The 27330-nt window shown below is 50.8% G+C and overlaps 1 protein-coding gene across 1 annotated transcript; it reads right to left on the reverse strand.

Moving 5' to 3' along the window:
- Positions 1-8843: 8843 nt before the first annotated feature.
- Positions 8844-26283, reverse strand: NUAK2 (NUAK family kinase 2). Its single transcript, XM_067531624.1, has 7 exons — positions 26032-26283; positions 18689-18809; positions 16107-16258; positions 14325-14390; positions 12289-12408; positions 11838-11970; positions 8844-11710 (listed from the first exon to the last, which is right to left on the reverse strand). Exons 1-7 carry the CDS (start codon positions 26206-26208, stop codon positions 10587-10589), a joined length of 1893 nt encoding a protein of 630 aa, XP_067387725.1. The 5' UTR covers positions 26209-26283; the 3' UTR covers positions 8844-10586.
- Between the last annotated feature and the right edge of the window lie 1047 nt (positions 26284-27330).

Consider the following 27330-nt stretch of genomic DNA (forward strand, 5'->3'; position numbering starts at 1 on the left):
ACCAAGGCTCAGGACTGGAACCAAGAAACAAGCAAGGAAACACACTGCAGTAACAGGAGAGTTCAAATGCAGACCGGTGGGGTCCTTCTAGCCAACCAGGTGGGCCAGCCACTCAGGTGATTTGTCAGCACTCAGCTGGGCTCATTAACCCGGCCTGAGGGTTGAGTCGCTAGCTCTCAACACAGTCCTGCGTGTGTGCTGCTCTTTTATAGCGTTGGGCAAGGTCTCCTCATCAGATGGATTGTGCTGTATTCCTTTCTCTGGCACCGGCTCCTTGGGCAAGTGCCTTCACCTCTTTGTGCCTCAGTTTCTCCATTTGCAACATGAGGGTGATGCCTTCCTCCCTAGGGAAATGTAATTCATTCAGGTCTGTAAGGCACTTTGAAATCTTCGTATAGAAGGCCCTGAGAGAAGGGCAACCTATCGTTACTTCATTACCTTTCTTGCTGTATCATCAATTTTCTAGGCCTTTTATCCTTAGTTGGATGTGTTTATTTATCTGCAACAGCTCAGAAAACGTTCTTGTGCTTTTCTTAATAAAAGTCCTTGCACCACTAGCAATCTTGGCCTTCCCATGATCCGAATCAATCTTCTTTCTATCCTACTGACCTCTGGGCCGCAGATGGTGCAGTGATGTTTTGCTGCCTGGACCCCAAGTGTTTAACATAGTTCTGGAACGAGGCTCATTACCAGGGGTGATTACTGGTGGGACCCTGCCTGGGGTGGCACTAGATGCTATCTAGCACAGGAAGTATTGCATTCCCAGCTGTAGATGGTAACAACAGGATTGCAGGAAACCATGCAGCAGTTGATGATGTATGTCTTCAGGTAGGCCAGAGCAAGGACTGGGTGAGCTACAGAATTCCACTTCCCTCCAGAAGGTATCAGTTTGGAAACAGAAGGCTGCTATCTCCTGGGGTTAAATGGCCTGGGATGTTTTTTCAGTCCCACCCCCCACTTTCTTTTCCTCTGTAATTGTCTTCAGTCTACATTTTTAACTGGTCTCTCTCTCCTCCTGTTAACCTGCCTCTGATGTGACTGGGCAAAACACAAAGAACAAATAGAACAAAGACTTTAAAATAAAAATCCCAAAGGCATCCATTTGAGGGGGTGTGTGGGAGACCACCATGGGGTTAAAGTAATGTCTGGGCAAGCTCACTACCAGGGTATCAGTTGAATGTAGGTTTACTAATTATTATTAGTAATATAATTTGTATCACAGTAGCACATAGGAGCCCCCGTCATAGACTTTGTGCTAGGCACTGTCTACACACAATAAAAAGAGGTCGCTGTCCTGTTTCCACCAGTTGCATGCAGTGGTGTGGTAGCCGTGTTGGTCCTAGGAGCTCAGGATGACAAGGTGGGTGAGGGGATAGCTGTTATCTGCTGTTGGTGAGCAGGGCCCAAGCATAATTTTTTCAGGCCCAGTACAAATTTGTAACACGGGCCCCCTCCCACACACATACCACAATCCCTCATCCCATACATACAATCTCATGAGCCATAAAAATTTTTTTCCTCATGGTAATGGGGGTTGCAGCCTGGGCCGGGCACCCCTGGGCCCCGATAAAGTAGTATTCTTCCCCCCCCCCCATATGGGGGGGCCTGTTGGTGAGGGGGATAGGCTTTCGAGCTTACACCAAGCTCTTCTTCAGGTCACATTTCCACCAGAGCAGTTCTGTTTGTAACTCACGCCTAGCTACTGCTAACTCAGGAGAGCTGTCAGTTCCCGCGTGTGATATAAAATCCTAATTTCTTGACCATTTATGATCACTGAAGATCTCACAGCATGTTTTGCAAAGGCAGGACTGATGTGAACACCAACCCAAATTCCCTACATGGGGAATTACATTCTGCTGACCAAAACTTCTCCCTGCAGTCCGGGAATAGTGTTCTTCTGATTGGCTGTGTCTGTCTAATCTACCTCCCTTCCTAAGGATTTTATATCGCTACCCATCACCATAGCATCTAAATGCCTTCCACACACAGTCAATAGCGACAATGGAGCCTGTGATAGCTTTTCATTAAGGATTTTCTCAGGCTAAGAACTCTGCTTGGGGTATGGTTCTTCTGTTTAGTTTGTTTTGTTTCAGGATTTCTTTTGTGAGGGCCATTTGGGTATAAAGGCCTGTCAGTGTTTGTAAAGTTCTTATGGCAAAATGGGTCTTTCAGAGGAGGTGGTTTTGCAACGTTTCCCCTAGATGGTCAGCCTCTGGATTTGTCTGATCTCCTCTAGAAGTTCATTCCATAGCTGAATCCCCCTCAACAAAGAATGCTTTGTCCCCAACTCTCATTGTTCTTTGCCCTGGATTTTGAGATCTCTGTGGTCCCAGAAGAGCGCAGCTGTTGTGGTGGTTCAGAGATTGAAATTCCTGTAGTGTTACTTTGTGGTGTTGCCACTTTCCACCCCAGAGATGGTTGCATTTCAATGGTGAGTGAGATTTGTAAAGCACTTTGAGATCCTTATGGAGAAGAGGTGCTGTGTAAATGTAAGTTGTTATTATATAGCACTTGGTATTGTGTTAACCTTGTAGTATCCTTTCAGTCTAGCAATTGTCAGGGGAAAAAAACACCTCTGCACTTATAGTTTATCGATGAATAAACAATTGTAACTAATTACATGGAAAGTAACTGTGAGTACCTGTAACATAAGAACACGACTAATGCAATTATCTAGCAATACTAACCCTCTGCTGTGATGGGGAAGTCATAAAATAGGCGTTTTACACAGTGCAGGAGACGTTTCCTAACAAGGATTGCTTGTACGTACTGTGAAAACATGTTAAGGTGTTTTAAAACAATATATAATAGTTCTTTCAAGGGTACGACTCAGCAGCTTTCTTGTGTAATAAAGACACCTCTTAGATCTAATATCCCTAAGGCTGAGCGGTGAATTGGGGATGGCTTAAATCTACTTCCTACTTAATAGCTGTGTTTGATCTAAAAGCATCACACAAATAAACACAATCCAGTAACCGCACCTACATTAATAATAATAATGCCTAGCACCTATATAGTGCTTTTCATCAGTAGATCTCAAAGTACTTTACAAAGGAGGTCAGTATCATCATCCCTGGTTTACAGATGGGGAAACTGAGGTATAGAGCCGGGAAATGACAGAGCCAGGCATGGAACCCAGGCCTCCTACAACCAGTCCAGTGTTCTGTCTACTAAGCAACCCTGGGCAAAAGATACTGCCCTGCTAATGCTTTTGACTGCCTGAGTCTTGAGAATCCATCGGCTGAAAACCCAGCCCCTTTAAAGTGTCAGGTTTGGCACACAAAAAAATCAGTCACTTTTGAAAAATGTAGGAAACTCTAGATATGGAGAAATACTGTGTCTTGATGTCTTCAAATCAAGGCTGGCTAGCTGGCTGGCTGCCTTTCTGGAAGAGATGAGTTAGCCAGGTACAAGTTCCTGGACTCAATACAGGGGTATCTGGGTGAAATTCAATGGCCTGAGATATACAGGAGGTCAGATTTGGCTCTAATGGGCCCGTCTGGCCTTAACATCTATGAATCATCACTTAACACCCAGGCCTGGCTCTGCCAGTGACATCCTCTGTGGCCTTGGCCATGTCGCTGAACAGTTCTGTGTCTCTTTGTCCGCTGTAACATGGGGATAATGTTACTAAGCTGCCACACCAGGAGCTAGTGATGCCTAATTAAGGCAGGGTTACAATGTGGCTGGATGGTGCTATGGAAGGGCAGTGTGGTGTTATGCAACAGGTAGCGGCTAAGGGACAGATGACACAGGAGCCGACACCTGCTACCGAACCCTGGCTAAGGAAGGCCGGGTTGCCCTTTGCCATTCCTTGGTGCTGGAGGGTCTACCACAGCAAGAGGGAGGGGGCATGGGGATGGGAAAGAGGAGTTCAAAAGGGCACGGAGAGGATCTGGCAGGAAATATTTATTACCTGGCAGAACGCGCCCGAGCATCCGCTAATCCTGCTGCACAGAGAGGGGGTCTCCAAACACAGCACTTCACTCAGCCCTATTAACATTCCTGTGCGAGATGAAAGCCGCATGCCAACAGCCAGCCAAGCTCCCTGAGCAGATGCACCACCTGCTAAAGCCATGTGCTTGCTCCCCTTTTAAAAGCAGAAAGGGGGCGGGAGGGAAATTAGATACATTTTGCAGCGGGAATCATTTCCCTCCATGCACTGTTAGTAACGCTAACCCACCTGGTTCAGCTTTACAGCCCTCATCTTCCCTCAGCGAGCTGAGGGGCCACAGCCAAGATTGCAGGAATCAGGCTCTGCGGGGGCTGTGTTTTATTCTTTATCAGGTGGATTATCCTGCTTGTGATAGAGAAGGAGAACCTAGACCCAGAGAGCCGTGGCAGGAGCTGTGCAGTCGGCCTTGACGTTCACGCTGTTCTACTGTCAGAACTCTCCCTAGCACGTGGAACCCCCTAGTCAGTGTGTCCCCTATCCCCCTCTCCGTGGCCAGGCTGGGTGTGTCATACCTCACTCTGTGCAGAGCTGACTCTTTAGCTCACGCTGCAGAGAACTGTGCTGTTAGCTCTGGCGGTGCCCACCTCACTCCCTAGACAGCGGTCGTCTCGCACCCGCTACCACTCGTGTTTCGTTGGCCAGTAGATGATTGGTGTTAGACTGGAAGCTGTAAGTCTTAGCGTGGTACTCGGCTATGACGGTGACGATGGTCATACACGTACCCGTGATGGCTGAGCAGGACGCTCACGGTTAGCTTGTTATTTACTGGCCAGAAATGCCTAGAGGCCCCAGCTGAAGTCAGGGTCCCGTCCCACTCGGACTTGTGCAAACACAAAGCAAGAGACAGTCACTGCCCCAAGGCGCTTGCAGCTAAAACAGACGACAGGTGGGAGGGGAAACAGGCATCGAGAGGTGACCTGACTTGCTGCGTTGCTCTGTACCTGCCAAGAACATCCCCTGGGGCCTATCCCAACCGGCTCATTCCGCGGTGAGCGGCACGATATGCAGTCTGGCTAGAAGCCTGCAGCAAAAGCTGCCCAGGCGGTTTGTACCATTTCCACTGACGCATGGCAATTGCCAAGTTACACGTATTTAGCAGCAGCACCGCCTCCCCTAAAATCCAGAAGGTGCTGGGACTTTGCCCTTGTTAAGCTGGATGTCCTCAGAAAGGCTTTAAAACCCTCCTGAGTTTCTTAATGGAGCGGGAAGCATGCAGGGAATTCTCCACAGGGGGTGGATTGCACATTGCCCTTGTTAATTGCATCTGAAACAGGACAAGAGGGAAAAAAATTCCAGGCATTCATGTCTTTCTTCCTTTAGTTTCATTTCACCCTCTGTTTAACAGCGAGCAGTGGGGTAAGAGGCGGGAGGAGGAGATGTGAAATGTCTTTTATTAACCCAAGTGTAAACCAGGGAAAAATGTTACAGTGCTTTACAGACTAATAAAACCTACTTCAATGCAATAGCCGGACAGCAGCACAATGAAGATGAGGGGAGGAGGGGATTTCCCTTTGACCTTCACTGTGCAGGTAGCCCCATCTCATCTTTTTATTGGTACATTTCAAGTTGAGTCAGTCCTTTCTGAGGAGTAGTAGTTTAAAAGCCCTCAATTCCTGCTGCAAAATTCGGATCTGGACCTCTAACACCCCAACAACATGGTGCTGTGGTTTGGGTCAAACCCCTTCTTGTATTTGAAAATCAAGATTTGGGGTTGGAATCTAAGTATCCCCTTCCCCCTTGAAGACTAAGAAAGTTAAAGAGGAAGGGGGAAGAGAGCTGAATCAAACTAGACTACATTTAAGCCAGGGGCACTGCTGCTCGTTGCTCATTCACACGCTTCCCTTGGAATATTTTTCCTCTGCCTTTCCAGAGTTGGATCTCACACATTGTGTGTTACAGGGCCATAGCACCCACCACCAAGCTGCAGAACCTTCCAGAGCTCTTAAAGTCCTTCTTGCTGCCATCTCCCTCTTTCTCTTCATAAAGCAGGCCATATTGGAGGAGCATAAGAAGTGCCAGCATAGCTGGATGGTTGTGATTGCATGAGGCTGTGATTTTATATTGTTGGTTGGGCAGCCCTCTCCAACCAGTTTAACAGAACTCCAGCCCTAAACACATAATCCATCACACTGCCTCATCGCTGTGTGTGTCATTGTAAGATTACAAGTATGATCTTGAAATTGTCTCTGCAGAATGTCAGTTGCATGTGGGGCCTGAGCTGACACCTGCTTCTTTTACCAAACTCGACCTTGAGAGAATGCAAACCAGAAAGGTGCAATCTAAATACAGCAGGGAGGAAGCACAAGAATTGCCAAAGCTATAGGCATTTCAGCTTGAGGGGCAACCTTACCCACCTATGGCTGATGCTGGTCATCAGAGCTGACCTAAAGACTTCGCACGAATACCAGCCAGTCCAAGCACAGCCACTTCCCCATGTTCTGACAGTGTCAGCACAACATAAGAAGAACCTTACAGGGTCAGACCCATGCTCCATCTAGCCCAGTATCCGGTGTCTGGCAGCAGGGGGAGTGTGCAGAGCAGAGCAGTTGGAGTGATCCTCCTGTCTTGCGCTCCTGGCAGTCAGAGATTTAGGGTCACCCTGCACATAGGGTTACATCTTGGCTGCATTCGCTTGCAGCCCTGGTAAGACCAGGCTAGGAGGGGGGCCCTATTCTGTACTGGCTACATTTTCAGAACTGACCCATGCTTACAGGTGCCCAAGCCGAGACCTCAAACCCAGGCCTGATTTTTATAGCGTGGGGGCTTAGTACTTTCTATAGATCAGAACCTTTTACGGGGATTTGCGCTGAACACGCAAAGGCCCCTGGCATTTGAAAAATTTAGGCCTAAACGCAAAGCAGAGTTCTGTACCTAATCTCCATGCCTCTTCCTTCTGAACTTCCATAGTGTGGATAAAGTTAGAACCAAAAAAACTCTGACTTGCAGGGCTTAAGACCCAAAGAGACCCCCACCTTGCGTGTGATCTCCTGCAGCTCACAGGCCTCCTCTCCCCCACCCACCCCTCACCAGACACTAAGCCAGCACCTGAAACCAGACTCAGCTATTACAGGGCCTGGCTTTAGCAGTGGAGCAGCAGGGGCACCGCCACCTTCATCCATCTCTGCAATGAGTTCGGCTTTTGCTCTCTACTCTCAGCTCCTTCCGGCACCGCTGGCAGCAAGAGCTACCGCACAGTAGCTCTGAGAAGAGGTGGTGAGTAGCTGAGGTACCACACAGTGAAGGCCTGCGGCTCACACCTTTGGCTGGAGGCAGCTGTTGATTCTAATCCTGAGCAGGAACACTAGCCCAGGGCTGGGTGCTAGATAACATCTGTGGGGAGAGGCTCGCTGTCCCTCCTAGAAAGAGGACAAAATGCTGCTATTGTTCTGAGGCCCCTTCCCTTCTGAGTCCAGGGGGGCAGAGAATGGCATGCATAATCCCCTCCCAGCTGCTGGGGGTCTCCATGCACTCATTCTCCCACCTTGTTTTAGGGCCGGTAATTACTCTGATTATCATCCTCCCACCCAAGGATACCCAGCACTTCTCATTAACCGCAGGTCCTGCAGGCTCTGCCTTGTGATATATTGCAGCAGCCCAAAGGCATTAAGCGACTGGGTGGTCTGCTCTGTGTTCTTCCACTTGTACATGAGCAGACAGGCTGGAGCCCGTTCTTCTGCAGATACAGCTCAGGCATCAGGCCTGCCCTCCACCTGGGCAGCGCTCATTGCTTTCTCCACCCCAGCTGGCCTTTACTTCTCAGAGAGCTCCCTGCACAGCAGGGGGAGAATCCTTTGGGAATTAAGCAATAGCGGAGAAGCTCCAGCAGGGTACCTGGAAGAGAGACGAAGGGTTTGTACAGGAGCCGGCCAGTTGGACCAATGCCAGTTGAGACTGGAAGATGTCAATGGGTGAAGCTGGTTCTTTTCCACCAAGGTTGAAGACAACATTGAGTGGCCAGAACATAGGAAGCTGTGTGTGTGTGTGTGTGTGTGTGTGTGTGTGTGTGTGTGTGTGTGTGTGTGTGTGTGTGTGTGTGTGTGTGTGTGTGTGTGGAGGGGGAGGGCAGGGGGTGTGAAGGGAGGGAATTTGAGAGTGAATGCAGAAGGGGAACTCAACCCCCACTGTTAAATGAGCCTGTGCCACCTGCCTGTTGAGCCAAACGCGGATTCAGCAGGTGGTGAGGCTGCCTCCGCAACGATGAAAAAGAGCATTAGACTTAATACCTTTTCAGTGTCTGAAATGGGGAAAAACCACCTCAACAGCCATGGAAAGGTGCAGCCTATGGGACTTGTGACTGCCTGGGAAAGTCAGGCTTCCAGCAGCCTTATGGGAGAGGCCTCCAGCACTGAAGGGGGGGCTGCTAGAGACCATCTCCCAGTAGCACCAAGACCATTCCTGGACCTTACACAGAGGACGTGGATGCACTCACATCAGTTCTTCTAGTGTACCACTGCTCCCAACCATAGCTTCCTGCAAGAGCCAACCTTCTCCCCACTCCCCTGACCCGTCCCAGCTGAGCTGCTGGGTTCAGACCAGTAAGCAAGCAGCGGGGGCGATGTTTCGTACAGACTGTGGCTCAAGGAAGGTTTCCAAAACCGGGGTAAGTGAGGCAAGAGTCTTTCTGCCTCTTGCAGGCCAGCATGTGGCCCCCTGCTTCAGCTGTCACCATGCCCAACGTGACAGTGTGCCAGGCTGCACTTTCATAGGAAGCAGCAGAAGTGTGAAAGGAGACTATTCTCAAAAGAGGTGGAAGGCTTCTCCTCTGGTGCTAAAGTAGCAGCACCACCACCAGCTGGCAACTCCACACCAAATCCCTTTTCACTTTCATCTTCCCCAAGATCAGGGGGACGGCTCCAAGGAGACCAACAGGAGAGGCAGGCAAGACAGGTCAGGTCTACATTTTGCTTTTAATTTAATGAATTTCCTCTGGACCACATTCTGGGAGCAGGGAGAGAAATGTACACATCTTGGGAGCGAGAGAAGAGACATGGCAAGATAGTGCAAGGGCATTTACAATCGGAAGAGTTACCGGATCATGCATTTGATTGCTTTTCTCCTTTGACAGATGTTTGGGAAGCTTTCCATTGGAGCTAGGTTAACCTACTGCCATTTCAATTTACATAGAATTTCTGTGTGAAAGAGACAATAAATAAATGTCCCCCCCCCCCTCCCCCAAGAACCCAAACAAAAAATTACTTTTTTAAAAAAATTCAAACATTTTTTCCCCCATCAAGTTGGCAGCAGGGATACATCCCACTGGTTTTTAAGACCGTGGTTTCGGAAGTGCCCAGATTCTAGGTCCACCTGGTTTTTGCTGTCAGAGGCAGGGCATGCCTGGAATTTTTAGAGGGGCTTCAACGGAGTGTGGCACCTCCCATTGAGTGGAGTAGCTCCTCTAGCTGGAGGCCACGTCTGGTTGCTGACCTTACAGTCAGAGGATGCTCTTTCCAGCCCAGTGGATTTATAGCAGCTGCAAGACAGGGTCCCAACTGCACAGAGCAGTGGGTTTCAATACCTGGACTTGACTATGGTGCAAGCAAGATGCAAATAGCTGGAGACGTTGAGTGGGGCTGCAGATTCTGTCTGGAATACATGCTACACCCATGGTCATCCATCTGTCAAACTGCCCGAAGCATTGAGATGGGAAAACTAACTGTCCCGCCATTACAAGATTAAAGCCAAGTGTGCATTATTCCCATTCAGGTTCCCTAGAGTGGGGAAGAGGAAGGGAGGATCCTATTGATTAGACACCACACATGCCAGTAAGTCCCAAGCACCTAGATTTCAGTTACTAACCAGCCAAATGCCATCTTCTCAGCCTGAAGGCTCTTCTCATGTCATTGCCCTGCTAAGTCTTGATCCATTTCCTGGAGGTATTTCTACCACCCCATCCTATCATCGTGTGCAGCAGACAACAAAGTGCAAAACATTCAATAACATTTGAAGCCATCCAGCTTTTTTTTTTTTTGAAGCTCCCTAACTAGAGATGACCAAGTCTGTTTGCTTGGAGAGGTGAGGGAGCCCAGGAGAGAGCTGCAAATGCAGTCTGCAGGGCAGTGTGCTGAGTTCTGCTCAAGGCCCGCTATTTAACCCTTTCCTGTACCACTCCGCAGAACCCCACCTTGCAGCATGAGTTACTCCAGTTTCTTAGGCGGTCACCAGACCAGTCTCACTACTTTTCTGCTATTTGGTCCATTGAGAATTCCCTGCAGGTCAGGATGGATCCCTACTCTTGCATCCATACCCCAACCCATTGCACTTGCCTTCACTCTTATTCTACATCCACCTCCTTCTCCTGCAACATACTTCGTTCCCGCCAAACATGCCTGTCCTCTGTGGTGCCCTTTGTAAGCCACTTATGCACTGTTAAAACAAGAGTGTTTTCCTGCCTCCCCACCCCCATGAACTCCACGCCAGAAGAGTACAAGGATGCAAATAAATACTTACAACGTCACAGCTGCACTTCCAACCCGGCAAGGGGATAGCCAGGCCGGGAAAGGCTCACCTCCCCCTCCCACCTCAAAGGAAGTGTAACTGTTCTACACAGCTGTCCCCTCCTCCCCCCCAGCAGCACAGCCCCATCTGCAGAGGTAGGTCAGTAGCATGCTCAGAGCTCGCGGGCTGGGGCTTCTCAGGTGAGCTTCATGCTGATGGCTCGCTTGTAGACGTCGGTGACGTTCTCGCAGTCTGCCAGAGAGAAGCAGCTGTCCCCGAGGGGGCTTTGGCAACGCGTCACAGTCCAACGGCGGAGCCTGCGCCCAGGCTCCTCCTCCGTCGACTCCTCCAGCTGGAGGAGGTCGTCCACAGAGATGCAGCTGCGCATGGTCCCGCCCCTCTCTGGCATCCTCTCCGGCAGGTCGAGCTGGTCGAAGGACTCGGTGGAAAGGATGCTGTCCTCGCTCACAGCGCTGGACGGGTGGGCCCGGGAGGCCGACGGGTGTCTGGGAAGGGCCACCTCGCAGAAGGAACCCAAGCCCTTGACGGGGATGCGGTCTGATTCCGTGCAGCTGGAAGAGTATTTCCCGTTGTGCTTTAGGATGCCCTTCCTCTGGGCAGGAAGGCCCTCGGGGCTCTGACCCGGGGTGGGATTGTCAGCGAAGACGCTGGCATCGAAGTCTGAGTCGAAGAGGTCTGTGGAGTCAGTGCGCTCTGGGGATGAGTAATACCCAGATTCTCGCTTCTGAGGCTTCTTCAGTATTCCCTTCTTGGGCACCCCCACGGTAGCCGTGCCCCCATCCGCGGTGCAGGCAAGCCCCCGGGAAGAGAGGATGCGAATCAGGTCCATGGCTTGCGGCGCACCGTCTTCACTCGTGTCGCCCGGGGCTGCCACGGGCGGAGGGGCAGGGGCTTGCGGTTTCTGCTCACAGGAGTTCCTTCTCTTCAAGATCCCCTTGGGCCTCTTCAGGATGGACTTGGTGGGGCTCTCAGGAGACAGGGCCACCTCCTGCAGCACGTGGGTGACGTCGTTCTCCTTCTTGGACTTCTTGAGCGAGCGCTGCCTCTCCAAGGCGACGCCGGGGATGTGCTGCTTGAAGAAGCAGCGCACCTTGGAGCTGTTCTCGAAGAGGGGCCGCGAGGAGCGCCGCAGCCACTCCGCCACGGTGGCCAGCGGGGACTCGTTCTCCCGCATCAACTCCTGCTCCCCCACGGGCACCTTGTAGCCCCAGTTCACCCACCAGTGGCTGGCAATGTCCTTAATGGTGGCTCTGCGCTCTGCGTTCACCATCAGCATCCACCGGATCAGCCCACACGCATCTGGGAGGCAGAAGAAGAGCCCCCATCAGAACCGTAGGGTGGGATGTGTCTGACTGAGACACAGGGGAGGGAACGAGAGGAGACACCCCCCATCCGGAGACGCTCAGTGTAGTAGAGCTCTGCTTACCTGATAGCTTAGTGGGCTCTCTGTATTCCCCACTAGAGATCTGCTTGACCAGGGTCTTGTAGTCCTGTCCGTCAAAAGGCATTGTCCCATGGACCAAGATATACAGGAGCACCCCAAGGGACCAGCTGTCGACCTGGGAGAAAGATGGGTCTTAGAGACAGAATAGGATTCCGGCAAGACGGCCTCTGCCCCTGGCCCCCGCCCCCAGCCCAGACCTTCTGAGTTGGTGCCGACTGCCAGCGTCTGAAGGTCGAAGACAGGAAGCCCCTTTAACAGGCAAGGTTGTGATCCCATGGCCATGAGCTACACCAGAGCATCCTAAACTAACAAGTGAGACATTCCTCTGCCTCAGTTACAGCAAGATACCTGACCCACTCCTAATGGGGGGGAGGGGGGAAGGAAGGGAGAGCATTCACACCCGTACTTTCTAGGAGAGGGAGATGCAGCTTACCTCTGGTCCTTTATAGGGCCTGCCATTGACAATTTCTGGGGATGCATAGAGAGGGCTGCCGCAGTAGGTCTGCAGGAATTTGTCTTGCTGGTAGACGTTAGATAGGCCAAAGTCTGCTATCTAGAGAAAGACATTCACGTTTCTTACTGTTTGTGGAGCCAAGATCAATGTTAGCAATTCAAGGGGGAGAGATGCAGGAGTCTAACAGCTTTATTAAACCAGAGAGGAGACTATACAAATGCCAGCAGTATCCTAGATGGCATCCACTGCAGCTTCATCACTAGAATATTCTTCCCTCTCCCTTGGTCACCAAGTGAGACTGTGTCAAGCTGATCTTCCACTTCAGAAATTGGATCTGCTGCCCCATGGCTGGATGGTGGCTGTGCCCCACCTGGCCTTCCTCACAGTCATTCTTATTGGCCGGTCCTCCCATCTACTCAGCCTCCGCTTCAAAGGATCCCATAGCACTGGGCAGTCTGAACAAGTACCGGGCCAGAAGAGGGCCCTGGGCAGTGACGGCTGCCACTCCATTAGGCCCAGAGGGAAGGCGTCTTTGTACTTGTCTTCTCCAGGGAAGTCAAGAACCATGTCCTACAACTTAGATGTGGAAAGGCTTCTCTGATCCCTCCCTGAGGCTCTGGTATGTTTGACGCCTTCAAGAGGCAGCTCAGTGGTTTTGGATTTTGCTCTCACCGCTGGCATGCCACGTTGTGGTTAAACTGTACTATCAGCAAATGCCTATCATCCTTATCAACACTACGACCAGTCAAGTGAACCAAGAAGGTACAGTGCATGCTTGCAGGTTTGCAGTGGCAGAGCTGCCTATTGTTAAGATAAACAGACGACCAGGCTTTGTTTATTATTAACTGTACAAAGTCCCTGCTCTGTTCGTACCGGTCTCCCTCATTAGGAGAGAACACAGACTCCCTGGGTGGCTGTGCACCAGCAGCGCTAGCCATGCTACAGAGCCCCAGGCCAGGAAGAAAGAGTTGCTTAAAGGCATCCAGACAAGGGGCACGACGGAGGAGCAGGTGAAGCACTTAGTAGAGGCCGCCTGATACGAAGGAGGAAGAATACAGGCTTAAAAGCAGTATGGTTAGAAGGAAGCAAGCTTATCAGAAATCCCCTTCCTTTTGTGGAAACTGGCATTTCCTTCTCTATAGGCTATGAAGTGGTTTCTCCTTTGAGTTCCAAGCCGGGTAGGTGCGTCACTGTCTACAGTACAGAAACTAGAGTCCATGTTTACCAGCTATCAGATAAGCAATAACCATTTCACTCACTGAGGAAGTTTCTGGGAATCACTGGCCATTATCCAGCCCTGCTGCTGTCCAATGCTGATCTTAGCCTAACCCTTGTGAAAGGCAGAGAGCAGTGTGAAAGGGATACTGCCAGCACTGCAGGTCCTTTGACCCCCTCTCCCCCCAAGACGTCACATGGGCACTCGGCTGCTACTGAGAGATCTAAGCCTTGGAAGATTTTGGCATGGTCATAAGGAAGTTCAATCTCTTCTCAACTCCCTCATGGATTCACAGCTAGCCAATAAACTGACCAGCCACATTCCACTTCAGAGTAGCTTCCTGTGTTGTACTGTCAGAGGAAGCAGTGAGCAAGCAAGGCGACAGCTCCCAGGGCTGCAGAACTAAAAGGCTATTGCGGTGAGTCAGCAGGTCTCAAATCTTATCTTAGTGCAGCATTACCGAGAGCCAGGCATGCATGACTGACCCCACCAATACTCCAAGATACTACCAGCCCTCCCCGAACACATTTAAGGTCAGCATACTGATGACCCCAGTGCAGGATTAAGAGTGACATACTGCACCTCCCCCGTGTCTGAGTGGCCCCGGGTCAAATATGGTTACGTGAAGTGCCCAATCCATTAAGGAACGAAGCCGGGCTTGGGGCTGGAACTCTCCGTCTAGCTCATGAATTTGCTGCACTTCAGGAGAATCGGAGACTTTTTTTTTTTTTTTTTTTTTTAAACACACAGACTGCATTTAGGTTTAAAAATGCAACTGGGCTCCTTCAGCCTCACTCACCTTAATGTTGCCATTTCCATCAAGGAGGATGTTTTCTAGCTTCAGATCTCGATGAACGATTCCATTCTAGAAGGGTGAAAGAGAAAGTGGGGTGTGTGTTTTTCTTGAGGAAGGGAGAGAGTTAATCACAGCAGGGAAGTGACTGCAGTTTACTGATAAACATGTCTTGGAGATATGCTGGCAGCAGGTAGAGAGATTGTGTTTATATCGGAGCTTGTGAAAAGCTCAAACAAGATAGGAGTGCAGGGTAATGGAGAGGAGATAAAGCTGAATACACATACACATGAAGCTTTGTGTAAGCTGCTTCTCATAATGGAGTGCCAAAAGGAAAAGCCTTTACTTTAAGTCAGAGGTGCTTTCTTGCATTAGGCTGTGAACTATAAGTCTTCTGGGCCGGAGGTGAGGGGCAGTCCACTGTGCTCAATGAGATACCCCACCAGCACTGGGCCAGGGAAGGGTAGATAAACCCTGTACGTGCTGGCCATTTCCTTGGAAGCACCCATCTAGACTAGCTGTACAGACATTTCCTATTGAATCCACACAGGTTCTGGTGCTTGGATTTGCACGGACAGTAGCCTTAGGGAAAGGGGCACCTGTAGGGTTTGCTAGCGACTGCCAGGGTTGTCAGACGTACTGAACACCCACAACTCCCACTGAAAGCAGTTGTTCCTGGACAGCTCTGAAGATAGCACCATTAACCGGGTGCCAGGCTTTGAGAATCTTGGCAGCTAGATATTTCAGAGGCTAAGCTGCCTAGCTCCAGCAGCCAGATTGTCCAGTAACCTGTTGTGAGGCCAGTGGGACCAATCCCCCTGGAACAAGCAAGCACCTGCAGTTCCAGATCCCCTGGGCACTAGGAGGGACAAGTCTGCACCATCACAATGCAAGGCCTGTCACCACGGGGCCCCACAGGCTAATTCCCTACGTGGACTTGATGCAGAAGGGTCACTACTCCACACAATGCAGTTTCGTTCTTCTATGAAAAGTGAAACTCGAACTGAGCTATTTTAGCTTTTACTGTAAGCCTCGTGTGACGGCTCTGGGTGTTGCCCTTAACTGCAGCCCAACCCCAGAGTAACACACTGACTTACCCAGTTAAAGAGGCACAACAGCTTAGCAATGCCAGCGCTAGGCACCCTTGTCTCCTCAAGGGAAGCTTGCAATTCCTTCCCAAACCCAGGAGGTAGGTGCCAGCACAGGACTCGCCCAGCATGAGTCCAGGGTTAAATGACCAGGGCTTTTTGGGGGGATGGAAAGAGATGCTGGGTTGGACCCAGCGAGAACACAAAGATGAAGTGGGGAGAGCGAGCTCAACAGCCAGCCAGGTGATATTCTTTAGCAAGGCTGCACTCCTCCAGATGGGTAGTTTGATCTGGCTAAGAGTTGGCTCATGTATTCCCCCGCTCCCCCCCCGAACTGCCTCCTTCACTTTATGCTGCTGCATCATCGTATCCTCCTCAACCCCAGACAGTCCCAGGGAGGGCCTAGGAATGAGACTAACATTCCTGGGCAAGGGTCTAGTTGGAGACCGCGACTCCTCCAGGAACCCCACATGTGATCTCTACATGCTAGGTGGTGTCCTGGACAACAGCGGGAATGCCCTTCAGCGGCAGAGACGCCAGCTTTACTGCCTGCAGTCCTGTCCTGCCCACCCACAAGCTCGCCGAGTCCATCGTTGCTCCGAGTTTGTGGCCAGCCATCCCCTTTGGCATCAGATCAGTTATGGAGAGGCCCCTGTGCCTTCCTGCCGCCCAGACTCGGGGGACGGCCACGTTCGCTTACCTCGTGACAATAGTAGACAGCGGACACAACCTGTCGGAAGAAGTTTCGTGCCTCCTGCTCCGTCAGCCTCTGCCGTTCATTGATGTAGTCGTACAGGTCGCCCTTGCTAGCATACTCCATCACAATGACAATCTTGCTATTGTTTTCAAACACTAGATGGGAAAGAACGGGGGAAGTGTGGGTCAGGAGAGACCACGGAGCATGAGAGCACGCTCATTGTTACGGTACCATCACACATGGGGAGGAGTGCTGTTGGCATCTGCTTTCAGCTGGCATCCTGCTTGCTGCCTGCCCGTCTGAGAAGAGTCACCCACCCCATTTCTATGGTCTCTGGTCTGAACCAAAAACGGAACATCTAGACTCCGCTGCTTTAGCGTAAGCGTCTGTTCTGTTACTGGGGGCACGACCAGACTGTCGCTCAGCGGCGTGGGGCTGCAGACCACACGTGCGGCAGCTGCTTTGTTGATCTACTACCACAGAGACAAAAGGTTCTGAGCTGCCCAAGATGGCATGTGGTTCTGAAGAACAGCCCGACAACAAGGAAGAGAACTGCAGCGGTTCCAGTTTGGGATGGAACCCCCTCAATCCATCACACAAAGCCAGAGTTAGCCAGAAGATGCAGGATCTTCCTCTGGTATTTTTAGAAGCAGAGCCGTCCCTAAGGAAACAGCGAATTGGGGTGACCGCCCAGGCCCTGAGCTTTGGGGGGCCCTACATTTTGTGTGAGGACTGGCCAGGAGGCGGGTGGGCTGCAGCCAGGGTCCTGGCTTTGCCCTGGGCCCTGCACCTCCCTAGGGACGGCCCTGTTTAAAAGTGATATTTTTGGATTCTGATCAGGGAAGCCATGATCAGAATGGCTCAGTCAATACCAACATTCAGCAGAACATACGCCAGCAGGCCTCTTGCTGTGTTTAGAGTAGACATCTTGAGACACTGACATATCATTTCTGGAAGGGCAGGATACAGACATCTACCCTATAGCTCATACCAGGCACAATAAAGCTATAAAAACCCTGTAGTGCCAGCTGACAGAGATATTAAACACAAGATTCAAAGCAGCAAGGAAGTAAGAGGTGTTCAAATGATACTAGACCAGTCTGATAGGAGACCTGTGCTAGGTGGCTTTGACTGCAACTAGAATCAGAGAGCAAATTTTCACCCCAGTTCAGTGCTTGTTAAGAATGGCACCTTGACAACGCTGGAGACCAAAGCCCTCTGTCTGTAAGACAGTATGGGCAGCAGCACAAGCTTCCCCCGTCTGCCCTGCCAAGGGGCAAATATGACTTGGATGGGGAAGGAGAATGGTAGCAGTGAGGGTAGCTCAGTCTTCATACTAACGCTTTGCAATACTGGCACCCGGCCATTAAGAACTGGAGTTGGTGATGCATTTCATGAAGGTCGCTAGACGGCTGTCAGCCAGTTATCACTTCTGCCCAGCAGCCGCATGAGTTGGAATTGAAAAGCAGGATCCAGAAATGAAAGGTTTCGTACCCTGCATGCTAGCCAGTCCATGCTTTTTCTGAAAGCACCATTTAATGTCTCTTGGCTACATGCAGTTGTGAGGCAGGCAGACTAAAAAGCCTTCCGCTCAAACCTTTGTTCTCTGCATTGTTCGGGGGAGAGGGGGGCAGAGGAGAAGTAGCTATTTTTAGAGCAGGTATTCCCCTCCTACCACCCGATTGCCTCAGTTTTGTACACAAAACAAGGATGAAATCCAAGAGTTGATCAGCAGAAGCCTAGGAGCTTAACTGCACTCTGTTTGCTCCCGGGTGGCTGCTGAGTCACCCACGCATGCCCCAGGCATGAGAAATAAAGCGAGTAACTTCCGCCTGCTTGTTTTGCAAGATTTTTCCATTTTCAGAGGAGAAATGCAGAGTCCCGGATATCCCTCAGAGCAATAATCCATTCCAGAGGGAGAGCAGCTTGCTTAAGTTTAGGTTTGCCTAATTTCCCCCACTCCAGAAATGATTCTATATTCTAATGCCTGGTTACCAGTAACCTGCAAAGCACTTCCAACTCCCCGCGCCACCTAGCTTTCACCGGCAATTTAAGTCTGCTTCGGAGACAGCCAAGCTGCAGTATCCTGCCATGTGGTGCAACACACTGCAGTCAGTAACTCACAGAGACTGCTTCACTCCATACAGGATGCTGTGTTGGGCACAGACTCCAGGGATAGCATTTAGGGCCACAGCCGTGCTCAGCCCAGCATACACCTCTTCCATGGACTCAAGTTTACAGATTGCTCAGAGCAGCTCCGTGACACAAGCCAGTTTCATGGCCCAAAGGGGCATCAGTGCACATTAAGACCCTAAGGCCCAGGGAAGATCTTTTCAAAAGATATTGCACTTGGCAGGACCCAGAAACAGCCAAAGGGAGTCTTACCACGTGCCGATCTGCAGATTCCCTAGAAAGGTGCCAATTGCATTAAGTGCAGCAAAAGTTGAAGGGCTAATTGGCAGCGAGACACAACGCATAAATTAGATGCTTAAAGGAAAGTAAATTGATCTGTGCAAGAAGATAAAGTTATGGATTGAGTGAAGTCCTCACTTGTTCCCCCAAATATCCATGTTAACCAAGCCTACCTTCATGGATAGCAATGATGTGGGGGTGATTGAGGGACGACATTATTTCAATCTCTCTCCGGATGTGGACAAGATCCTGCTCATCCTTAATTTTGTCTTTCCGGATTGACTTGATGGCAACCTGTAAATGAGAATGGAAATAAAGGGCGCATGAGAACCAGAGCCCGCAAGGTTCCTTCACTGTGTTTTTCCTCGTTGAAACGACAGACGGGAGACTTGCCAGTTATTGTGTGCATGGGATTGGAGTAACCAGACTAGTACAATGGCAGATGAAACCTCAGCTCTTGTACTTACTTCCATGGTGGTAGCCTAGAGACAAGAATTGAAAGCTTATTGTTCATCGAACATGAGATAGTCCCTGCCCTGAAGAGCTTGCTGCCTAAATACACAAAAGAAGTGGTGACCCCATTTTAGAGATGGGGAATGGAAGCAGAGATTTTGCTGACTTGCCCAGGGTCACACAAGGAGTCTGTAGCAGAGCAGGGAATTAACCTAGAAGTCCTAGTCCAGGGGTTTGGCAGGACCATCCTGCATATTTTGTCATTCAGCCTTACTGAGTAGATAGTTCAATGGTTTAGGCTCTGGGCTGGCAAATCCTTTCGTAGGGTGTTCTATTACAAATGGTCACCTCCCTTGAAATCTCAGACCTCAGACCTCTCCGTGAGTGATTTGGGGTAAGTCTCCCTTTGTATAATCCAGTTACAACTGCTCCAGATTTCCTCGTTCACTGCAGAAGGATTTGTCTCCCTGAAACGCTATTCCTCTCTCTATTTCCCACAAGCCACAAAGCCAAGAGGGCTGCAAGTTCCACCACCACACCAGAAAACCCAAACCCAGCTTTCCTGCAAGGTAGCAAGGGGCCAATATGTCAGTTACATTTCATGAACAGCGTCTGACACCAGAGCTCCCCCATGGATTACAGCCAGTGAATGGAATGTGACCTGTACACATGACTTGGAAGATAAACAACATCTTGGTTTGGTGCAGATGAAAAACAGGTTTCTTGTGTTCCCCCACCAATGTTTGTTTCGGAGGAACAGATTACTTGGATTTGATGAGCGAAAGTTTGGCACTCAAGGAGCAGTCAGCAAGTCCCTGCTAATGTTCCCCACATGACAGAGGCAAAGGCAGTAAACATGGGACTTCCCTCAAACAGGACCAATTGGCTGACATGCTGAAAATAAAACTGGCAGCAGCCAGTGTTCCCGAATTTGCTCCGATTTCTTCATTATTATGAATGCTCCTCTACAAGGAAAGAGAAAGGGGAGGAGAAAGAACCTAAGTGCTGGAGAATGGATACCTCCTAATCCTCTCTCAAAGAGACTGGGGAGGGACAGTGTACTCCTCGGGTTGAATTTACAGCTGAATCCGGCAGAACCGCTTTTCTTCTACCGGACAAGAACGCGGAACAGTGTTAATCCCGTGAAAGGATCCTACATGATACAAAGTGCCAGGTCTCCCAGCAACAAGGAAAGGGGGGGGAGGGGGGGCAGCTTTGCCTTGCACCCTACGATCACTGCAGGGCTGGAGAATTCTTTAACAAAAGAGAAGGAAATCTTCCTACAGGTCATCTGCTAGTATTACTGAAAGACAGATGCTTGACCTGATGCCTCCCTGGCATTCCTCCTCCTCCCCAGTCTGCCAGAGTAGTGACCCCCTGCCTAGACTCTTCCCAGATCAGGTTTGACATTGCTCCTTGCCTTGAACATGCTGCAGATTGGGAGGCTACCGTAACTAGGTGCATGCATTCCAGCTCGCTGCTCCTCTTGTATACTGGTGTCAGAAGAGATGTGCCACACACTTCGCATGGTTGCATCACCCTCTCTTTCCCCTGTGAAGCATGTCTTGGTGCTGTCAGAGTGACATCTCCCAAGATCAACGGACGGCTGAGCTAAGCCAGTCACATCACCAATAACGGATCACCGACCGCTGGAGCAGCAAGCTTTCGATTGCCACATCATTCCCTTTGTGGAAGGGATCATTTGGACAGACGTACGGGAGATGTCTGATTCTCCAACACTCTGAAGCATCTCCCTGCTCTACACTGGGTCTCACTTACCTAGTCCAGCAGCGGCCCATAGGGTCAGCAGCAGGTCAGAGATGGACACTTGCCTTCCACTTGCCAAAGGAGGAGGTTATCATGCCTGGTCCAGTTAGAGGGTTTAAACACAGGGGATAAAGAAGAGTGATAATGCACTCCAGCCAGGGAGGATGCGAAAACCTAAGTCCAAGACTTGTTATCCAACAAGACACAAAGCACGTGCTCGAGTGACGTGAACACTGGACACTCATTCAATGGCCTTTGTGCTAGGTGCATGGGTTAAAGATTAACCCTTTCTGCCTCAACACGCCAGTATCTGGAGGACGCACAACTGCTTGAAAGCCTTTATGTAACAGGCTAGCCTGCCTCTCCCCAGCCCCCAAAGTCCCTCCGAGGAGTCACTGGCTCCCCATTCACCTCCCCAGAGCCCTGGAATGCCTGGCATCTCACCTGGCTTGATGATCTTTGGGACACAGAGCCACCTGCTGCATCAGCCGTTTTGTGCCTGCTGTCCCAAAAGCTATTGCGTGCACACACCACTTGGCCCTTGCCTAGCAGACAGATCAATGGCTCCCAACGAACTTCTGAAAACGGAGCCATCTTAAGGCTTCTGATGCAGTTGGGCATACGCACTTCAGTCCCGTCCCAACGAAACTGGGCATAAGCTTTCATGGGCAGAAACCCACGAAAGCTTATGGCCAAATAAATGTGTTAATCTTCAAGGTGCCACAGGACTCTTGATGTTTTGCTGAAGACAGACTAACACGGCTACCCCTCTGCAACCGTATGTAATTGGACAACGCAGCACAGGCAAGCCGTTAAGGAAGCCAATATTCCTACAGCATCAAATGGCCTTAGCCCATCAAGCTTATAGTGATCAGCTAGCAGCAGTTTCTTCCTCCTGCCCCCCTCCCATGCTGCTCATCTCCTGACTTTCAAAGAGTCCGGTTGGGGCGGGCTAGCTCAATCGTGTCCAGCTGAGTCCCTAAAACCACAGCAAGGAGAAGCAACGGTCAGTGCTAGAGTCTCACACAATAAAACGTAGTTGCCTGTTATCGTACAAGAGGGTTTGCCTAGCCAGCAAGCTGCAGCATTAGCTTTCAAGACGACTTTAGTGCCGAGGGTGCTGGCTTGAAGTCGTGCTACTCAGTGGCTCTTATTCCTGTCCCATCACAGTACAGCATGAGCAGCACCGGTGCAAGCTCCCAGCTTCGAGCTGAAGCAACAGCCTCTAGTGGCAGCAGAGTAGCTCGGTCCCCAGAGCCTGCTCACGCCCCTCTCTGGTGAGAAGGTTAAGGAGGCAGACCTGTGGTCAGCTCCCAGTGGCACAAGAACACTAGAGAGCCAGGTCTGCCCTCCGAAAGCTTCAGGCCAGGCCACCTAAATGGAGCATGCATGTTTCCTGCTCTAGAACACTCTGTGGGGCACAGGGAAGCCTCCCCGCCGGCTGCACACGTCCCGTTGTCAGTCACTCTGCCGCTCATCCTACCGTGAGGACTTGAAAGCGCGTTTTGAATCGGGAAGGTGCCGTTACGTTTTGGGGGAAGAAAGAGCCAAGAGTATTTTCCAGGAAGCGACGAGAGGTGCATTACTCAGCCACATGCCCATCAGGTGCTTTCCAAGTGGTTCCAGGTGGCCAGCACAATGGCACATTCCTGGTGAATTATGGATTATCTCCTAATATGGGAAAGTCCAGCTTTGTCTTGTTACTCAAGATCAAAAGGGAGGCTTTGCTATTTTTTAAACTGTTCCAGGTGCCCCTTCCCCCTCCACATAGCACCGGCCCAGGAGCATCTGTCAGACATTGCAGGCAAGTACCATAGAAACTCCAACCCCTTGTTTGGCTTGGCTGAAACCCAAGCACTAAAAGCTAGACTCGCCCCCAGCTTACAGGCAGGCACTGCAGAACAAGCAGGTGCAGAAGGCAGGCTCACTAATCAGCCCGCCAAGCTGCCTTCCCATTGGGAGCTTCGTAGCAAAACAACAGGGAGAGAGCCAACCAAGCTCTCCGCAGCCCAGTTACTTCAGAAGGGATGCTGCCGAGTGGTCAGGAAGGACATTCGTAGCGAAAAAAAACTGTAACTTGTTTTTACATCTTAATGCCAGGGCGTGAGATCACTTTCAGTGGCAGAAAGTTAATGTTTCACGCAAAAAGCGTGACTATTTTCATACAATCTGCAATTGAAATTCACACGCCCCACAGCTCCATGATTAAACAAGACAGCAAGTTCTGCTTTGATTGGTCTGAGCCTAGGTAGGATGACCAGAGTTTAGGGAATGAACAGGCTAGCCAGCAAGGTGAGATGATTGTGTTTATGGCAGCCAACGGAGGCAGCTTCTGCTTCGCCTGAGGCAGGAGAGACTGCTGAACTCGCATAGGCACAGACACTCACGCTAATAGGGTCAGCATCACACGTGGCCCATGAAAAGACAAACTAACCAAACTAGGTTACTTACTCTTAAGCCTTAGTATTTAGGAAGCGGAAGCCACTAAGAAGGAACAAATATTAACCCACTTCACTGCTGAGTGGGGTTAGAAAGAGAACACTGGAAGGCTTTGTGATAAAGGCACTTGCTTCCAGGTCAACAGGTCCACATAGGAACTAGCTAAGTCACCAACACCGGGCTTGTTTGGTGGCCTGCGTATATTACTTCTATTATGGTAGCACTACGAGAACAGGACCTCATTATGCTAGGCACCGTACAGACATGAGCTGCTGTCCCAGAAAGCTTAATTCCAAGAATTAGATTAGACCTGCTTTCGGGTAGTCTCAGAACGCAGTGTAAGTGGGCTATGGAGACTGGGCCAACCCTTCTTCTCCCGCTCCCAGCAAAAGGGATCATTCCAAGTCAGTATGTGGGAAGCTGCACTGTCACAGTCCTGGTTATGCAGCAGATGAGGCAACGGCAAAGCCATCAGATAGATAGGCCATCTCTTTTGCCAGCATTACATCTACCTAAGTCAGCCAAGAACTACCCCATGCTAGACCAGGAGAGGAAGATCTTACATTTAGGACTCTAGCAACTTAGAGCACAATTGTTTTTCTTCACATGCCATTCTGGCACATTAGTAATTGAAGCTCACACCCATGCTTGGACTTTAACACTTCGATGCTTTGTCAGGCCAATTGAGTTACTGAAACTGGTGCCTTGATGCAAAGAGTGTCTCTAAGTTTGCCTTTTAGAATTTTGCAGAGGCTCCTTGTGGGTTATGTCCACTCATTTTTCCAAGGATTGTAGCGGATACATTTTGAGAGTACCTCCCTCCCCAAGACAGAACATTGGCCCTCACCCACAGGGAAACATACAAGGTGTTCCCCCATTTTAGACAGGTTGCAGTATTGTTGTTGGTGAAGCAACACAGACCCAGTCCAGTATGTGTATTTTTGCACATAGTTTTGGAGGATGCTTGCAACTTAAAAACCTACTACGGGTTTTTAAGAGAGGTGGAAACACCATAAAGTTGAACTAACCTTCCAGACACAGGCTTGGAGTCAGGGGCAATAAGACAGACAATGCAGAGGTGTGGCGTTGCTTGCACACTGCACCACTTAGACTTTATATGTTTCGTACTCAACCGAGACTCAAGGGGGAAAGACTCGAGTGCAATGTTTGTTCTCTACTACTCCAGTCTCACAGGATATGTGCAAAGCTCAAGTCTGACTTTGATTGTCAAGTGTGTGACAGGAAGCTGTAATCTCCTCTACCCACAAAAAGAAAAAGCCATGAACCACTCAATTGTGCTCCACTAACAGAATACAAGTGCTGGACAAAGTCCTCTGAACTACAGATCGTGCCAAGCCTGCACACCTTACCTCTCAAAGGGTTATAAAGTGAGGCCTGCCCACATGCAGTGATCCGTTAGCAGCCTAACTATTTAGATGCCTATGATGAGCACTGAGCAGTTTGACTGCATTCAGCATCTAGAGCTTCAGCATAGAACCAGAATCCGAACCTTTCTCCCCCTATGCAATTCAATTGCTTCAGTCAAGTTACTGCTGATTTGTACCAGGGTCGGCAAGATCACAATCAGGTAGGCCCTTATGAGAGAGGAGAGAACTTGGAATCCCTGTTGATTGGACAATAGGCTCCCCTGAACCCTAGCCACAGAGAGGAGCCTTTTTGAATTTCAAATGAGTCCAGGTCATGAAGGCAGACCAGTGGCACTGGCAGGGAATTCATGTGAGATCAATTATAGCAACTAGAGTAAATACGGCAGCCAAGGACTGGCTGGCTTGTCCTTTCCTTTCAAAGGGGAAAGAAAGAAAAAAAAGTTCCCTGGCAGAAGTGTTCTTTATTGCACAACACAGGCTCCCACTTCACAAACAACAACAAGGTGCTGTTAAATGTCACAATCCCATCACACACAGAGAGCCCCCCTCAGAGGAACAGTTAAAGGGATTTTCTGTGACCAGCTCACCTACTCCACCCTACAGAGCCACTAGCAAAATAGCTTGAAATGTACCCGTCCTAGTGCAGCTTGCTGCCAGGAAGCAGAGCCTCCTCGTTTGTATTCACCCTGCCAATGAGAGTCACTCACCCGGGGCAGGCAGAGTTTTGCAAGAGTGGCAGAGCCAGTAACCTAGCTTAATTTGTTCCACATAAAATGAGCTTTCCCATGCTGCTCTGCTTTTATTATCACCGCCACCAGCACCTCCACGTCCCCCTCCTGGATCGAAGGGTTCAGGACAGCAACCCGGCCCCCCCATTCAGGTAAACAGTCACCTACTGTACAACAAGCAACCGGCTTATTGCCCTCTCCTCCACACACACACACACACACACACACACGTCTCCTGGAGCCGGTGTATCCTTGAACCTTTGCTCAGCCCACGCCCCGCTTGCACGCACACTGCGCGGGGCTCAGCATCGCGCACCAACCTGCAAAGGGGGTGGGGGGGGATGAGCCCGAAGTGGGACCTTATGGACACAGCGCGCTCGAACACCGCGTTACAGGCGGCCCGCGCGCCGTGTGAACGCACCAAAGGGGGGCAGCTGTTAACCCAAACGCACGCCCTGCCCAGCGCCGACCCGGGGATGGAGGCACCCGAGGCAGGCCGGCTTCGGTGCAGAGGCTCCGGCCGCAGCAGGGAAGCCGGGGACGGCACCGTCCCTTTGGAGGGGCGCTGCGCGCTGCACCAGCGCAGCGCAGCGGGGGAAAGCGGGGACCGGGTGGGGAGAGCCGGGAAGAGGGGGACGGGTCACGCAGCGCGTCCCCCAGCCCGGCAGCAGCAGGGCGCGCGGGGGAGCGGGCAGGGGCGCAGCGCAGGGCAGGGCAGGGCAGGGGCGCAGCGCAGCTTACCAGCCTGCCGGAGCGCTCCCTTGCCTTCTTCACCTTGCCGTAGGTGCCTTTGCCCAGCGTCTCCAGGAAGTCGTAGCGGTGCCGCAGGTTGTGCTTGTGGTGGTGCCGCTTCACCGCCTGCTTCTTCAGCAGCGGCTGCGGGGAGCGGGGCAGCCCCTCGGGCAGCGCCAGAGCCATGGCCGCGCAGCGCAGCGCGAGCCGCCAGCCAGCCCCCGGGGCGCGAGCAAGGACCGGGCAGCGTCTCCAGCGCCGCCGCGCGCCACGGCGGGGCCCATAAATGCCACGAACCTGCCCGCGCCGGGCCCGCCCCTCCCCGCCTCCCAGTGGCTGCCCCGGGGCACGTGACCAGCCCCCCCGCAGAGGGCGGTGTGGGTCCGCTGAAGGTGTCAGAGGGGACGACAGACAGACAGACAGAGAGAAATGGACAGAGAAGCGGATGGAGAGACAGACGGACCGACAGGCATGCAGAAAGACAGATAGGTAGGAGGAGAGGCAGACAGACAGACATGCAGAGAAATAGAGAAGCGGATGGAACGACCGACAGACATGCAGAAAGGCAGACAGGTGCTGGAGGAGGGACAGACAGACACATAGAAATGGAGAGGCAGACAAATGGACAGCCGGCCAGGAGGAGCGACTGGCAGAGGCACTCGTGGCTTTTCTACAGCGGCAGAGTTGTGCTGGTTTAACTCAAGCTGCGATGTTCAGTGGGTGCAAGAAGCTGCACCAACATGCCTATCTCAGTTTGAAACAGGCTGGTATCGATTTTAAATCTATTAGGAACCAGGTTTCAGGTAAACTGAAGTGAACCACTCTAAAACACACAGGGGTGTCCACTAATTTAACCATAAACCCGTTTAACTAAACAAGTGCAGTTTGTGTGTAGACAAGGCCACAGAAAAAAAGACAAATGCACACAGAGAGTTACACACAAATATTCCAAGACACAGGCACAATGGGACACACAGCGATGCATGCAACCATAGACAGAGATGTACCCAGAGCGGTCAGAGTGTGTCACAAACAGACACATGCACAGTGGATCTGGGTTTCTCTCCTTAAAAAGGAGCCAGAACAAATAGTTATTGAAGAAAAATACCTCCTGCTGGAGCACTCTATGTGCATTAACGGTATAATTGTATTTATGGAATGAAATGTTTCTTTGCTTTGCTTTAATAGAATAATAGATTCTTGGGATTGAATAAATGCTGCTTATGGTTGCCTACCGTGGAGGTGGGTGGGGAAATGTGTGCTGTACCTTTACACCAACCTCTCATTTACAAAATTGTGATCGTTCTA

This window comes from Emydura macquarii, unplaced genomic scaffold (genome assembly GCF_026122565.2).
Source record: "Emydura macquarii macquarii isolate MOO-44397 ecotype Brisbane River unplaced genomic scaffold, CSIRO-AGI_Emac_v2 contig_3220, whole genome shotgun sequence".
NCBI classification, from domain to species: domain Eukaryota; kingdom Metazoa; phylum Chordata; order Testudines; family Chelidae; genus Emydura; species Emydura macquarii.

What these genes read in the sequence shown, in the direction of transcription:
- NUAK2 (XM_067531624.1), bottom strand. Translation starts at nt 26,208, where the DNA reads ATGGCTCTGGCGCTGCCCGAGGGGCTGCCCCGCTCCCCGCAGCCGCTG. An exon ending in CATCATTGCTATCCATGAAG is followed by an intron (nt 16,259 to 18,688) that starts GTAGGCTTGGTT and finishes TTTCCCATCTAG; the next exon opens with TGTTTGAAAACAATAGCAAG. An exon ending in CTGTCTACTATTGTCACGAG is followed by an intron (nt 14,391 to 16,106) that starts GTAAGCGAACGT and finishes TCACCCTTCTAG; the next exon opens with AATGGAATCGTTCATCGAGA.